The sequence below is a fragment of the Streptopelia decaocto genome (genome assembly GCF_964273445.1).
Source record: "Streptopelia decaocto genome assembly, chromosome: 5".
Lineage (NCBI taxonomy): Eukaryota > Metazoa > Chordata > Aves > Columbiformes > Columbidae > Streptopelia > Streptopelia decaocto.
The window spans coordinates 30,567,382-30,583,742 of record NC_138659.1 but is presented as its reverse complement, the minus strand read 5'-3'; the positions used below and the strand labels follow the sequence as shown (position 1 = coordinate 30,583,742).

The window sequence follows — 16,361 nt, the reverse complement described above, 5'->3', positions numbered from 1 at the left end:
GAGTGCGATGGGAGCGGCTGAGGGACCTGGGGGGTTCAGCTGGAGAACAGGAGCTGAGGGGAGACCTTCTGATCTCTGAACTGCCTGAAAGGAGCTTGGAGCCAGGGAGGGTCGGGCTCTGCTCCCCAGGAACAAGCACCAGGACCAGAGGAAACGGCCTCAAGTTGTGCTGGGGGGAGGCTGAGGTTGGATGTGGGGAACAATTTCTTCCCCAAAGGGCTGTGGGGCATTGGAACAGGCTGCCCAGGGCAGTGCTGGAGTCACCATCCCTGGAGGGTTGGACAGATGGACATGAGGTTCTCAGGACATGGGGTAGCACCAGTGTTGGGTTAATGGTTGGAATCGATGATCTTGAGGGCCTCTTCCAACCAAAGTAACTCTATGATTCTATGACTTAATGTGTTTCTTTACCACCTGCAGGTGCCAGCAGACACTTGTCCATCGTTCCCTGGGTGTGGTGGCTTTGCCATTCTTGCCACGGGGCCAGTGGAGCAGCCAGCGACGCCATCCTGCTGTTGTCCCAAAAAGGGGGATTGTTACCTAGCGTGCAGACACCAGTTCACACACAGGGTCGAGATATTTGTTTTATTTGCAGTTCTGCACAGGAAAGGGTGCTAGCGATCTTTCACGAAGCTAGCACACTAGAAGCAGGTTAAGTTACATATGTATACATTTCAACTTTTAACCACTCCTAGCATCTTCTACATATTTATACCTATTCAAAGTCTATTGGTCTAAACTTTTCTCGCCTTGGTTTAAAACATACAGTAAACAATATTTTCTACGCATGCTCAGTGAGTAGGGGTGTTCTGGAGGCAGGCAGCCTTCAGCAAGAAGGTGTGTTTTTGTATTAAAATGACTGTATAATGAGCATAGTTCACCCAAGTTCATAATATGCCACCTGTCCTTGCCAAATGTAATGGTTTGTTGCTATGTGCATATTCTTCAAGCTTTATCACCAGGTTTGTCTTTCAGGTTCCTCTGGTAAGTAACCAATTCCTGTTCTGTTTGAATCGTGTTCTTTGTTTTATAGTCTGCTTTGACCTTTTGTAAAACTCCATTAAACTTAATAGAGACATCACTGAGGCATGTGGGCCTGGGGAGCCCTGAGGTGGGAGAAAACCCGTGGATCACAGGGTAAACGGGCAAGAGGCAGGCAGCGAGGTGTTTGTGTAAAAAAGGGAAGATTTTAATCTGTAGGGAAAGAGGGGAAAATAATTGTGGGGAGAATCAACTACAGACGAACATAACAAACCTAATCTGAGTGAAAGTCCCTTTGGAAAGACAGAGAAATGCCTGGAGGGGAAGTATGAAGGGAGAAGAAGAGTAAAACAGAAACAAAAGCAAATAATGTGTTGTTAATGTACAGTATCCAAAACTTTTATAGACTGGTTAGGAGATTTAGATTCAAGGTATTGTTATGTAATCATCTGGGACTGCTTTACTTAGGATTATCCCTGCCTTCCAGTGCGAGCATGGTTTGCCTAATGCAAAGTCTCCCAGGTCTGGCTTAGCAGCTCCATCTGTCTTGGCATCTCTTTGGATGAATTTAAAAGACTGACTTAAATGAAGTCAGGCCTGTCTCTTACAGCACTTTGAATAGCTTCAAGCTGCTGTCCATGCACAAAAAAAACCCAACTCTGTGGTGTTTTAAACAGATACACGGAGCATATTGTAACATGAGATGAGAAAGAGACTTTAAAGCCCTCGCTTGTACACGGTGCTTGTTCTTGATCAGGCTACACCAGGAAAATGATGTTGGAAATGCCAAACAGCACTGATGAGAGGAAACACCAGGTATGATCTTGAGACTATGAGATTGATGCAGGGCCTAGTGAAAAATGAACAGTGTTGTCTTTAGCCCTTCCTATTATATAATAATCATTAAGCTCATAAACAAAGCATCAATGAATCTTAATCTGTATGTACTGAATACGTAAATAGGTGTGTGGTTTGTAGCCACAGGAACTCATATTTGGGGTCAATCTTATTCAAGCAATTTAGAGGAGGTTGGCCTGTTTTAAAAACCATTGTTTTAGCCAGCACTTCTATTCTCTGGGCTCAAAATAAAAATAAAAATAGGAAAAAAGAATCCAGTCTCTGAGACTTTCACAGAAGAATTGACAACAGAAGTTCACTGGTCTGCTGGGAAGAGAATTGGATAGATTTGAGTCCTCAGAGGTGAAGAAGTATTACAAATGAAAGGAAATAGGCTTGTCTGTAGTTTTTTATAGGTCTGTATGTATGATATGCTTTAGCAGAAGGATGGATCCTCTGGTTTTGGCTGCATGGGAAACAAGTCTAAATTAGAAGCAAGCTGCCTCTGAGAGAATTTGTTACCTGCCAAACTGAGGGAGAATGTCACTGCCAGAGGCAGTTCTCTCAGCTAGACTGCTCTTGTTTGGTGCGGATATTTAGAGGAAGCTGAAACAAATGGCCTAAATTTATCTCTGTGGAACTTACGTCTGCAAAAAGTTGTTTCTTCCTCAAAGCTAGAATATTTCACCACAGGGTGGTTAATGGTTCTATTACAGCAGGATTGGGGCTTGGCTTAAAAAAACACAGGGTATAATTTTGGCAACTAATAAAGAAGTCAAAATGTAGGCAGACATCTTTGTATATGCACATAAAGGTACATGCATTTATAGATGTAAGAGTGACTTGAAATGAGAGGGTTGACCTCAGCTTTCCAAACTTTGACCTGTGCTATGTGTCTTGGAGTAAGAAATTGAGTTGACGCCTTTCTGTTATGCATGAAGAAACATTTCATAGTTCAGGCATCTGCTGTTCCCTCTCCAGGGCAAGGCCAGATTTTTTCTTTTGTACCAACATGAGGCAGCCAGCAAAGTGAGTTGTTTGAGTGAGGGGAATGTCATTTTGAAGAGAAAATTACTATTTGTGGGATGCTGCTGGAGGAATCACATTGCCCCCAGCAAATTTTTATGGTTCTGCTGCTGTTCACAAAACAAAAAGAAGGGAATATGAAAAGAACTGAAGGTACTTTGAATTTCACTGAAGACAGCAAGAACTGCACAGGCTCCTGCAAAACCCTAATCACTTCATACAGGCTACAAAGCTGCTCCTTCTATTTGATTAATGAATCCAAGCAGAAAATCAACATGTGGCAAACTAACCATGAAGTAAAAGCCTCATTAACGTATCATTCTGGAAGGACAATTATAAAGGTGTTGTGAAGGGCAAACAGGAGGGATATATTTTTACTAATTATTGAGGAAGATGCTTACAAATCGCAGAAGCTTCTCAAATTTTAGCGCGATGATTTGACCTCTGGAGATTCTTTACTGAAGTTTACTCTTTTCCTAGGACGTTTCTTTTCATGTTAGTTTTTTTGGGAGTCATCTGATCAGGAAACTGAGACAATAGAATTTGGTGTGGGTGATAAATTATGTTCTATCAACAAAGAATAATGCAAGCATGAACTATATATGTGTGCGCTACCGGGGCTGCAAACAATTCACAGCGAGATTATGGATAATTCACAAGAGGTTGCTTGGTTGCTAAGTGTCTCGCAAGCACACAGGCAATGGTGCTGTTTGCTTGCAGCAGGTCTGTTCAAACTGGAGGAGCTGCTGACCCACAGTAAAAACCAGATACGGCGGGATAAGGCCCTTAGAGTTAATTAGAGATTTCATCTTGAAAAGGCTTTAACGCGCACAAATCCTATTAACTTCCAAGAGACCTGTGATTATTATGCCCCTTTTAAGCTCATGACACAATAATTTTAATTGCTGTAACATGTTTTATTTATGGTGTTCTTAAATTGTCATCAGTCCATTCATGGGAATGTTTCTGTGGTGGGTGGCTCAGTGAAATACAGGTAACATCTTCATCTTCAAGCCATGTTCCAGCTGAAGACACTGCACCTAGTGTATCCCGGGGATTTTTGCAAGAGACTTTTTGACATAAAAGCACAAAGCAGCTTTCACTCCTTAGCAGGGGGGAAGGCTGAGGGCATCATGGTGGTGAAGCTGGTGAAGGGGCTGGAGCACAAGTGTGATGGGAGCAGCTGAGGGGCCTGAGGGGTTTCAGCCTGGAGAACAGGAGCTGAGGGGAGACCTTCTGATCTCTGAACTGCCTGAAAGGAGCTTGGAGCCAGGGGGGGTTGGGCTCTGCTCCCCAGGAACAAGCGCCAGGAGCAGAGGAAACAGCCTCAGGTTGCGCCAGGGGAGGTTGAGGTTGGATCTTGGGAACAATTTCTTCCCCAAAGGGCTGTGGGGCATTGGAACAGGCTGCCCAGGGCAGTGCTGGAGTCACCATCCCTGGAGGGTTGGACAGACACGGAGATGAGGTTCTCAGGGATATAGGGCAGTGCCAGGTGTGGGTTAACGGTTGGACTTGATGACCTTGAGGGTCTCTTCCAACCAAAATGATTCTGTGATTCTAAGATCTCCACGTAAGGAGCAAACTATGAGATCTCTGCGTTAGCATCTGCACTTGGAGGGCAGGCTGTAATGGGAACTGCCAGACGGCTCTTTCCAACCTAAACCTCGCTGGATAAATGTAGGGGTTTGTACCTTTTACCGGGGCCGGACTCACGCAGGTGTGTGCAGCCTGCGCTAAGCGCAGCCGTCCAGGTGCTGAGCCGATCTAACTTGGCTCCCCCCGCCTGATGCGGGGGGGAAGGCCGGGGGGCGCGGGGCTGGGCAGGCGGCAGCGCTGCTCCTCCTCCTCCTCCATCATCATCCACCTCCCCTTCTCCCCCCCGCGGCGCCGGGCGCGCTGCAGCGGCCGCCCCGCACCGCCGGCGCGGCTCCCGCGGCCGCCCCGCGCCCATCATGGCTGCGAGCGCCGGGCCCCGAGCCCCCCGGCCCCTTCTCCTCCTCCTTCTCCTGGGCGGCTGCGGGGCCAGCCTGCCCCCGGAGCCGCCTCCACCCCCGCCGCCAAGCCCCGAGCCGCAGCCCCTGCCCGAGTCGGCTCTGCTGCAGCCCACCGTGCTGCTGGCCATCATCGCCCGCAACGCCGCGCACACGCTGCCCCATTTCCTCGGCTGCATCGAGCGGCTGCGCTACCCCAAGAGCAGGATCGCCCTCTGGTAAGGGGAGCGGGGCCGGGGGGTGCCCTCAGGCCCCCGCGTTCCCCCCTGCTTGTGACTGGCGGGGGGGCTCCGGCGGGGAGAGCGGCTGTTTTAGGGAGCGGAGAGCGAGGCTGTGCTGGGGAAGGGGGTGTCTCCGCTCTTCCGGCCGCCCCGTCCCGCTCTGCGGGGGCAGCACCGGGAGCCGGGGCTCGGGCACCGCTGCCCGGCCGAGCCCGAGGGGAGGCGGCGGCAAAACCCGGTTGCAGCTCCCGCTGGTGGAGCCGAAGAGCCGGAGTTTGGGTCTCTGTGGAGGAGCTCGCCCACCCGGTGAGGGGTCCCCCCGACCCGCGTGTTCGGGGAAAAGGGTCCCACGGCAGCCAGAGGGCTTTGCAGTGTGGGAGGGAGAGGAGTTTTCGGAGCGAAGCTGGCCCGAAGCCTGGGAACATTCACCGCCTTAGTATTTGTCCAAATCCACAGACACGAAGGGCTCGGTGCGGCGAGCCGGGCTTTGCTCCCAGGCTGGTAAATACCGGGCTTTGTGGGGAGATGGTCGGGCTCTGGCAAGGCTGGAGAGCAGACGGGCCGGGGAGGTGCGGATGGGCATTGAAAAGGAGCATTGTTGTAAGGCTGTGGTCTGAAAGATGGACTCAGAGATGTATTCAGAAATCACAGCATGGGGGCAGCTGTGGCAGTCAAATGTGTGTCCGCATGGAGGAATTAGGGCAATTTGGGAACTGGTCAATTTCCCTTTATTTCTAAAGGTAAAAAGCAAGACAAAAAAAATCACAAAAACAAGCAAAACCCCAAACTTTCCCCCTCAGTCTGACATAAATGGTGGGAGGAACAGCAATTGCTTGGAGGGACCCAAAAAAATTTTTAAGTATGGTAACTATGTAAAACAAGAAATGAAGCTATAGGGCTGAAGCCAAAGTTCAGTTCACTGGAAGTCAGTGGAGAGATTCCTGTTAACTTAAAAAGTCAATAAAGTGGTTTTACTTTGTATAAAGGGATGTGGGGAGCACCTCTCTGGATGTCACATCACTGATACTAAAGTGTAATTAAGCAGACAGCACTGGATGTTTCTCTGTGCTTCAGGAACATGGCTGTTCTTTGAGTACTCTAAAGGTCTTTGCAGAAAATCAGTGGCTGATATAACCAGTGCATGGCTCATTTTCGCCTTTTTTTTCTTCCATTTTGAATTTAGGATGCACAAAGCAAATTGTGGTATCAGTGTGAACACGGTGTACCACACAAATGTGGCTATGGAATTACAAGCTGGTGTATGGCAGCGGTTGAATGCCAATCTCATCTGTGTTGTGGGTCCATGACTCTGTTTTCATTTGTATCAGTAGGACTCTTGCTGGTTTGAATTTCATCTTAGCAGATGTGTGCAAGAATAGATATTGTCGAACCCTAAATATGGACTGTGATTCAGCTGAGCTTGGTGTCTGTAAAATACAGTGAGAGTCGTAAATGTAGATCTGATCACCAGAGCAGGCTGAAATGCCTCTCACTGTAGAAATGCAGAATAAATCTGGCTTTTTTGTGAAGTCCTGCAGAGCACTGGTTGCCTCTACAACTGTTTTAGTGTGTTGCTTGTATTATCCTTACTTAAGGTCTCTGAAATATTGTTTGAAATTATTTGTGGGGACTGTTCATGAAGTAACAGTGTAAGATCATGTAAAATATGCCAAGATTCTTATATCAACCAATTTTTAAAAGGATTGTACAGACACAGGGCATGGTTAAGGCTCACATATGACATCCCTCTAGTTTCCTGAGAAAAGTGAAACAATACAATCCATTTCTGGAAGCATATTGCATTTCAGATGTTGTGCCTGACAGAATTTTCAACAGATAATTTCCAGGATGTAGCTGTGTCCCTGTGCCGTTGCGTAACTGGCACAGCTCGGTGCGAAGGGTTGTGAAGTGATGGTTGTCAAAGAGTCGTGTCCCTTCATTGGCACTTACATTCTGCTTCAAAATATTAAGTCAACACTTTGAAATACACAAATGTAGGTCTTGAGAATTAAAAGTAAAACCATGTATAGTCTTGTTAGCTCACCTGTGCTCTCTGTATTGCTCAAGGGCTTAAATTCAACAGTGGATTCCTCAAGCAGATTTCTGGGGTGGAAGTTTTATGAGTGACAGTAAAGACAGGTTAAGAGACAATAAGCGAGTTTGAACCAGACATTGAATTTTCTTTTCGTAACCTTCATCAACTGATCTTCGTTAGCCTGATACTGAGCAAAAGAGTTACACTGGGTGGTCTTGTACTCCCTTTCTCCCCTTTGGTCTTAATTCTGACTTTTTCAGTTGCTATGGTTGTGAGAAACCATGAAGGACTTGCTAGTGACTCGAGCAGGCTGTTTGGTAGGAGGCCAACTGGCGCCTTGTGACCCATGTTCTTTCAGTTAAACGCTTCCTTCCTTTCTCCCTTTCCCCTCCAAGAATCGGGAAGCTGCACCCAAACTGCCTCCTGGCCTCTGTTAACCCCAGCCACCCTTGTCTGGGAGATCAGCCCAGATTGCACTAATGACTTAATGGTGGGGATTTCTGTGATCAAAGCCCTTGAGGTGCTGGAGGGAGTTGAGAGAAGGGAAAGGGCTGGAGCACAAGTGTGATGGGAGCAGCTGAGGGACCTGGGGGGTTCAGCTGGAGAACAGGAGCTGAGGGGAGACCTTCTGATCTCTGAACTGCCTGAAAGGAGCTTGGAGCCAGGGGGGGTCGGGCTCTGCTCCCCAGGAACAAGCGCCAGGAGCAGAGGAAACAGCCTCAAGTTGTGCTGGGGGAGGTTGAGGTTGTATCTTGGGAACAATTTCTTCCCCAAAGGGCTGTGGGGCATTGGAACAGGCTGCCCAGGGCAGTGCTGGAGTCACCATCCCTGGAGGGTTGGACAGAGCGAGATGAAGTTCTCAGGACATGGGGCAGTGCCGGGGTGGGTAGTGGTTGGACTCAATGACCTTGAGAGTCTCTTCCAAATAAAATTATTTTATTACTCTGAAACAGTGCTCAGGTCTTTGTCCTGGCCCTGCTTAGCTTGCAAAGATAGACTTGGCCCTAGGCTGTGAGCCTTTGGTACTGGCCACCAAGGTGGGACCAGCAGACTCCTCACCTTCTCAGCAGAACCCAGCGTCTTTCCCTGCTCCTCAAGCTGGTGCTTGTTTAGCTGTGGAAGCGTAGTGCTGGAGGTGACACTCGTCCCTTCGTGTATGGGAGGAAGGGGCCACAGCCCTCCCCACAGGTTCTTGTGCAAAGCCTGGCCAGCGTTTGGCTCAAAAAAATATGTAATATTATGAGAAGCAGGCTAGTGCCCAGCAACAAAACATGGTTCTTGGACCCAAGTCAAGCTATTTTTTTATCTAGGGAGTGTTCTAATACAGTCTTTGTGTGGCAGTGCTTGGTATGTTTGCTGAGTTGGGCCGAGCTGTTCTCAGGGCCGTGTCAGTGACACTAAGCTGCAAACCCAGCCTAGCTGAGCTGGGGAACTTGGGCACGGTAGGAAGGCTTAGTGCAGTGTTTGCATTGGTGTTGGAGAACTGCAAAGGGAGGGAAAATGACCCAGAAGTTGCACAGTCACCATGCCTCAGCTGTTTTTGGGTGGTTTCGGGTTCTTGTTTTGTTTTGAGCATTAGCAATGTTTATTTGAGATCCATTAAATTGTAGGTGAGGAATATTTGTTTTCCAGGCAGGTTTATCTTAGCTGTATTGGGGAAAGTAAAAGCATGTGTGTTCAGCAGTTTATCACACACTGGCTTACGCTTCCCTTAGCCTCAGGCTAGGTGATGGTATAGCGAAGAAAGTTGTCTGTAATTTCATCTTTAAATACCTGTTAGTTCATAGTTTGGTCTATCTGCTCTCTCATCTCTTACTAACCTGGGGATTAAGTGCCTGCATAAATGAGTTTGTGTTTGGAAGCAATAATTAGGTTCTTTTGTGCTTGAAAATCTGTGCCTGCTTTGCAAATTAGAGTATGCTTGTATTTCAGAAATGATAATGTGAACCATAGGTGAGACTGGTGGAAAGCTGGAATAAATCCCAGATGAGAGATCAGTGGATATACTGTAACACTGGCTCCAGTGAGCGAATAGTTTCAACTTAAAAGAACTAGTCGTAGCTGAAAATAGAAGCTGATGAGATCAGTATAATAATTATAACTTTCCTAATTATATATTGGTAGTCTACAACTAGCCAATGGTACTTTATCTGAGCATTTTCTTATTCTTCAGTAGTTTACTTCTAAATGTGAAAGTTTCTACGGAGAGGACAATTTCCTGTAGGACGCAGGGATCATTTGAAACTCTAATGGGTGTTATTACTCCCTGTGTATTGTTTTCTGTCCTTGTTTCCATTTGGGCAACAAGGTCACTTTAGTCTTCAGGGTCAGTACTAATCACTTTGGAATGCTGAAGTTCCAGTCTGCCAGCTCTGCTGCTTCTGTCCACAGGTAGTTTGGATCTATTTAAAATTTACTCACCTGTGCTGTGGCTTCCACAGGACAATATTCAAACTTAAGTTTTCACTTACCTTGTCGTTTAAATCTGGGGAATTTAGTTTCCCAGTCATGTTTGTAGATATTTTAAATGTATTTATTATATAGCTTTAATAAGATAAAGTGGGGCTAAGAGCGAGATGGGACTTGCCCAGCCTTGGGGTTATGATTGATGTGATGATCCTGTTGTGCAAGATGTTGCGTAGAACCTTTCTTCCAAAGAACTTGCATTTGGATGGCTACATCAAAAGAAAGAATGGGAATAAAATACTTCCATTTCCTAGCTGGGGAAATTGGGGAAGAAAAGTTAAGTAACCTGCACAAGATTCTTGAATGTATTAAGACCAGAGATAGAATTCGTAACTGACTTTTCTTGAGTCTTCTTGCTGAGGTCACTTTTACACTAAAGTGTGGTAAATTTAGCTAAGAAATAGAAAACCAGGTCCCATCCCAATATCCATAATAACTTTTTTTTGTCCTTTGGGTTTGTCTCCCTCATCTAATCCTGGCAAACTTAAGCTAATGACATCATGAAATTGTTCAGTAGAAACATTCGAAGGGAAGCTGAAAATTACTGCTGTGCTTCACTGAGGTCTGCATGGCAGGATTTAAAGTGCTTTTCAGCTAAAAACTTTGCAGGGAAACATGAAACATCATTTGTGTGCTGGCAAACGTTTGCTGGGTAGCAGTAGTTTGTTTATTTTTCCTACTGCGCTCACAAATTGCTGGAATCTGATGCCTTTTTGGTGTCATTAAGGAGCATCTTGCCCTACACTTTTTGTTGAGGTCGGTCTAGAAGACCTGAATGTGAATATTTGGATCTTTCATAAAATGAATAAGGAGCCCTCCAGAGGTGAGATGATTATACTGTAAAAATGGCATCTTGAAATGTGTAGGAATTCTGTAAGACTAGTGAATATACAACACTGTGTCTGCTTGAAGGTTGGGGCTTTGTTTGTTTGAGGTTTTTTGCGGGTGTCTTTTGTTTATTTGGGGTTTTTGTGTTTGTGGTTTGTTTATTTGGGGTGTTTTTTTTCATTTTTGGTTTGTGGTGGGTTTTTGTGTTTGTGGTTTGTTTATTTGGGGTGGTTTTTTCATTTTTGGTTTGTGGTGGGTTTTTGTTTGTTTTTGATTTGGGCTGCTATCGTTTCACAACTGCATTTTGAGACGGGTCTACCCTGTTACCTGTTTGTCTGTCACTTGCCTGATTGTCTCCCTGGTGCCTTGTAGTGCAGGTGCTGTGTTTAGAGGTGAGATGCCAGAACCATAGAATCACTTTGATTGGGAGAGACCCTCAAGATCATTGAGTCCAACCATTAACCTAATGCTGCCACTGAACCGTGTCCCTAAGAACCAAATAATATGTTGTCACAAAAAACCCAGCAGGATGGAGTTTGATATCAGAGCTGGTTGTTTATGATAAGCCTTTGGATGCTTGCAAAGATCAGGGAGAGCTAGTTTTTATTTTTATTTTTTATTATTGTTATTATTTTTGATATGGCATTCATCAGCCAGTTAAGGTTGTGCCTGGTGGTGTTTTCTGAAGCTAAGTGTGGGGGGTTTGGGGGGCTGCTGTGGGAGTGAGTCAAAGGACCAGCTGCAACAATTGTTGGCTGTAAAGTGCTGGAGTTAATTTGCCCCTTAAAAAAAAAGGGCGATTTCACCTATACATTCCTGGCATATAAACTATTTCAGCTGCTTAACTGCTGGTGAATCTGGAAGCAGGGATCAGTTAGGTCTGACCCAGGTGAAGTCTGTGTAGCTCCTGCTGTTGGTCTCTCTTTACAAGGACAAAAGCCTCTTCCCTTCCGCAGTGTTTCTCCAACCGGGGTGTCCCAGGACCGATGGATATCGTAGAACGGTCGAGGTTGGAAGGCAGCTCTGGAGGTTGTCTCCAAAGCAGGCGCAGCTGGAGCAGGCTGCACGGTGCCATTCAGTTCAAGTTTTGAATATCTCCGGGGATGGACACTCCACAACCTCTGGCCAACCTGTTCCAGGTGAGACAGTCACTGGCAAGGAGTGTTTTGGGAGTTCTTACCAGCTGAGGGTGACTCTAGCAGGGTGGCAGACCTTTGGGTTGAAGACAAATTTGCATGAAGACTGCTGTGCCAATTGCATTTTTATTTTTAATCCTTTCCAATTTGCATCTTCTTTCCGCTAAATTTAGCGTGTCATCTTTTCAGAAAGCTATTAATGTTTATAAATATATAAAGGGTGGGTGCCACGAGGATGGAGCCAGGCTCTTCTCGGTGGCAAACAATGATAGGACAAGGGGTAATGGGATCAAGCTGGAACACAAGAGGTTCCACTTAAATTTGAGAAAAAACTTCTTCTCAGTGAGGGTGACAGACACTGGAACAGGCTGCCCAGGGGGGTGGTGGAGTCTCCTTCTCTGGAGACATTCAAATCCGCCTGGACATGTTCCTGTGCGACCTCACCTGGGCGTTCCTGCTCCATGGGGGGATTGGACTGGATGAGCTTTTGAGGTCCCTTCCAATCCCAAACATACTGTGATACTGTGTGATACTGTGAAAGCTGCCTGATTGCTGCTAGTGAGACTCCTGGAGAAGATGGCCCAGATGTCTGAGCACAGCTGGAGCGTAGTTAGTTCCTGGGACGTACAGCAGGGCCTGCCTTAGGAGAGGAAAACAAGGAGTTTCTGCTTGAGGGACTGGAGAGGGGCTAGCAGGGCAGGATGTATACTGAACCATAGATTGAAGGGTATTTTTTTATGTTTATATAAAGCATCGCAACGCCTGCAATTATTTATCTGAGTCCCCCGGGACTGAAAGTCTTCACGTACTGGGTCAGGATGCTCTAAAAATAGATGTGTGACACACATGGTGTGCAGAACTTTGGAGCTGCCTGTTGCCAGCGCTCGCTGTTGTTCTTTGGTCCTGGGGGACTCCCTGACCGACCCATATGGGCGACAGTGGAATTTCCTTCCTGGGGGAGAATGTCTCAGGCTTAATATTATTTCAGTATATTTCTGTGCATTTAATTTCCTTTATTTTAGTGAAGCGTAGTGTACGTTGATGATGTTCATTGCCAAAGGTGGATGTGTACTTAATGGGGCCCACATGCATCAAAATTTCAGGCTAAGGACAGACAGGAATAAAAAGATGTGTTAGCGTTCTCTACAAGGTGGATTTTTGGCCGTCTTCTGCCAGCTCCTTCAGACAGGCACGTGGCACTGCTAATAACTCATCAGTAAAGAAAAAAGGACCTTTATTTTAATGGGACAGCACAATTTGCTGCACTTAGTGCCTGAATCCAGTTTTTAAACATAGAAATGATTGGTTTTGGTGATATCTATATCTGATGTCTTTGAACCTCAGTGCTTTTGTTACCATAGAATGGCTCAATTTTCCTTCCTGGAAAGAAAGGGGACCTAAAAAATACATGCTGATTTTAAACATTTGCCAGCTGGCTGTGAAACTGGTATGTGCTTTTAAATGGAGTTGAGTCACCAAAGTTTTCTGAGATAATATTTTGTAACATGTTGATCCTCTTCTTGACAGCTGTGGCACTGCTAAATAAATGGCTTAATTTTTGTACTAGAGGCTGAATAAGGAGTTTAGTTTCACTGCAGAGTGCTACAGTGATGTTCATGGAGTATTTGTTATGTTGCTTTGTGAGATGTGATTGCTTATTTGAGATAAGTAAGACATGCTGGGAAATGAGACGTCCTAATTCGGGGGTGAAGGCTGGTGTATCTCCTGCTTTCATTCTGACCAATTATTTACATAGTCGATATGCCTTCACCTCTTACTAATATATAACTATACCATTAGTTAAAACAGTATGACAAATATAATGTTGTTTTGGGATGGGAATGCTTTTTTGCCAGAGTTCTTGCTCCTTTTCCAGAGACTTCTGAAACACTGGCACTGGTGAGAATGGCAGCTTCAATGTTTTCCCTGATGCCCGTGAGGTTGTGATACACAGAAATCAGCAGGTTTCTAACCATTTCTCTTTAATTCTGTCCGTATGCACTGGTAGGAATAACAGACATCTTCTAAAGATAAGGAGATCTTGATCCAGGCCTGAAAAATGCATTTAGCGTGAGGCTGGAGTTAATGAGAATCTAAATTAATGCTGAAGCAGAAGATAGTGGGAGTCCATGTAAACTACAGTGCCACGGTAGGGCTCATATAAGCTCTTTCACATTTGTTGTTGAAGGCTTCAGCTCCAATAGGGATTGATTTAAAAATATATACATAAATATATATATATACACATATATATATTTATATATATATATATATATCTTTTCCCCCCTTATATTTTTTTTTCCTGTAAGGAGGAAAAATACATTTTTATTTATAGGTGGGTTGGTTGGTTGTTCTTTCCCTGACAAGGTACAGGCTTCCCTTGGTTCTAAAAGGATTGTTTGCTTATTTTTGCTCTTTGATGAGGAAAGGTTCTGCATGGCTGCAGTCTGCTTTGAATTTTGCCCAGTGGCAAACACTAGGTTGCATTAAGCCTGAAGTGTTAGTTTGTATTATCCTGAAGCTGATAGCAGGTGGTTATCTCTTCAGTTAGCAGATCAGAATCTTGGTTTTGCTACTGGCTCAACAGCTGCTCTTAAAATGGATGCTGCATTGTACCTTTGGGGGTAGAAGAAGAATTTGAGGCTGTAGTTTTGAGTTATTCAGTATTTTTGATCATTCGTGTCCATACAAGGTACTTTGGAAAACTGGAAGAAAAGGCTGTTTTCCAGCATTTGTGCTTCGAACTGCTAATTGTGGCATGGAAACTAAATGTTAAACCGCTAAATGCAAATACTTCGATTTTTTTTCTTTTTTCTGTAATTTTTTAAATTGAATTATTCCCCACCAGGCTTCAGCGAAGTGAACTTAAGCAAGTTCCCCCATCAGACTGATGTACCCCCTGTGTCGTTATACTAAAAAGCCATCTTGTGACAAGTCTTTAAAGGATGTTAATTAGGAAGCGTGAGCTTTAGACAACCAAGAAAAGCGACAGGACACTTTTTCTGCTTCTATATGTCTAGCAGGCAAAGAGGAAGACGGTCTATGAAGTTTTGGAGCAAGACTTTTATCTCATTTAATCATCAGCATTCGTCAGTTTATATAAGGATGCAGGGATGTTGTATCATCTTTGTATTAAAAACAATAAACCAACGTGTTTAAGTGAGACGAAAAGATTAATGGAGAGGAGCCACCATTAAACGTTTGCTGCAGAGAGGAGAACATGTGCAGAGCCTTGACCTTGGCTGCGTTGGCCCAGCCCCTGGCAGCTCTTCAGCTGTGCCGGGGTTTGGTCCTTGGCCGCTTTATCTTGCTGCCTGCCTGCAGGGAAAGGCCTTTTTTTGGGTAGTTATGGCTCCCAGCTCAGTGTGAGAGGATAAATAAATGCTGCAACAGTAACACAGCCCATGGAGAGGAGTGATGGAGAGCGGGCTGGTGTACTAATTTGGGAATGTCTCAGGGTGGCTGGTTTTGGCATGTGAAACCTATTTTTACGTGCGAAGTCCCAGTATCCTGGGATTTAGCTGTGGATTTGCTACTCAGTGGAGTTTCAGTGCTGGGGGGTGTATTAATGCTATTTAAGTTTACTGAGGGCAGTATTTTTGCTTTTGCCATTTCTTCTTGAATGAACAGTGTCTGTTCTTGTAGTCTAACCAGAATTTGTAATTGACACTATAACCCATAAAGGCAGTGACAAAAAAATATTAGATCTAAGTGAAGAGCACAGCAGTTATATGTATAAGTCACTACACTAGAATAGAAAGAATCCTCTCAAAAAAGACATATTGAAAGATGAAAAGTCAGAGTGGGAACTGTATGACCAGGGCAAAGGCTTGTGTTTTTATTTTCAAGAAGAGGAGGAGCCATACAATTCCTCGCTTCTGCAGACTGAGGGTTTAAGAAGAATGCTGGTGTCTTCAGGAATTGGTGGCCTGTGTTTTTACTTCTCCTTAATTCTTGATGAGAATTGGCTAGAATTACTGGTAAGGGTTGGGAAAAGGGGGATTAAAGTGCCTGGTTTATTACTGGGTTGACCAGGACTTTGTTTAGTGTTGCTATATTATTGATATATTAGTATTATGTTGGTGTTGGCCTCAAATGGATGAAGACGTGAGAAGGGAGAGGCCGGAAACTTGGCACTCTGGCAACACAACAAGGCTCCTCACGCTTCATTGTCAGATTTGGTAGGGTTAGGAAAGAGTCGGTGTTGTATGTTCCAGTTTAGCGTTGGGTTTGCCCTCTCGGTAAGGTTACACTCCAGGGAAAGGAGTTGAAGCACTGTGCTTGTTACACTAGTCTACATCAACCACAGTGATCAGAAGGGGGCAGAGTCATGGTTGCAGTACATATTTGGGAGAAAAAAGCTTGAAGGGGGCAGTTTTAGGTGGCTTCCGGATAGATGAGAGAGGCTGTTGCTTATGGCACAAGGCACATACATTGGTTCTTGATGTAGTTTTGGTTCCCTGGGCATGATTAGAGTTATTAATATGATCTGAGGAGAGGAAAATAAACCATGTAAAGTGCTGGCATTATTGTTGTGTTGCGTCCTGGCTGTGAGAATTGAGAAGTGTGTTGGTGTCCACAGGGCAACACTAAACAAAGTCCTGGTGAACCCAGTAATAAACCAGACACTTTAATCCCCCTTTTCCCAACCCTTACCAGTAATTCTAGCCAATTGCTGTATGTTCAGTTTTCTGTAGACTCATCCCCTGGCTATGGTTAAGGTTAGCCCCTAGAGATGGGGTGGGTTTAAGGTTTGGGAAAAAAAGATTCAAGTCTATTTGCCCTGCTTAGGGTCCAATCTTTTAGGGATTAGTCCCTGATATCAGTTATGGCAAGGTTT

General features: G+C 45.1%; 1 protein-coding gene across 1 annotated transcript in view; it reads left to right on the top strand.

Annotated features, from left to right (window-relative positions):
• The first annotated feature begins 4,741 nt into the window (after positions 1–4,741).
• Positions 4,742–16,361, top strand: part of COLGALT2 (collagen beta(1-O)galactosyltransferase 2) — a 49,924-nt gene continuing 38,304 nt past the window's right edge. The window contains exon 1 of the mRNA XM_082054729.1: positions 4,742–5,053. Within this exon, the coding sequence (XP_081910855.1) occupies positions 4,797–5,053 (257 nt within the window). The 5' untranslated portion in view covers positions 4,742–4,796. The remainder of the gene's footprint in view (positions 5,054–16,361) is intronic.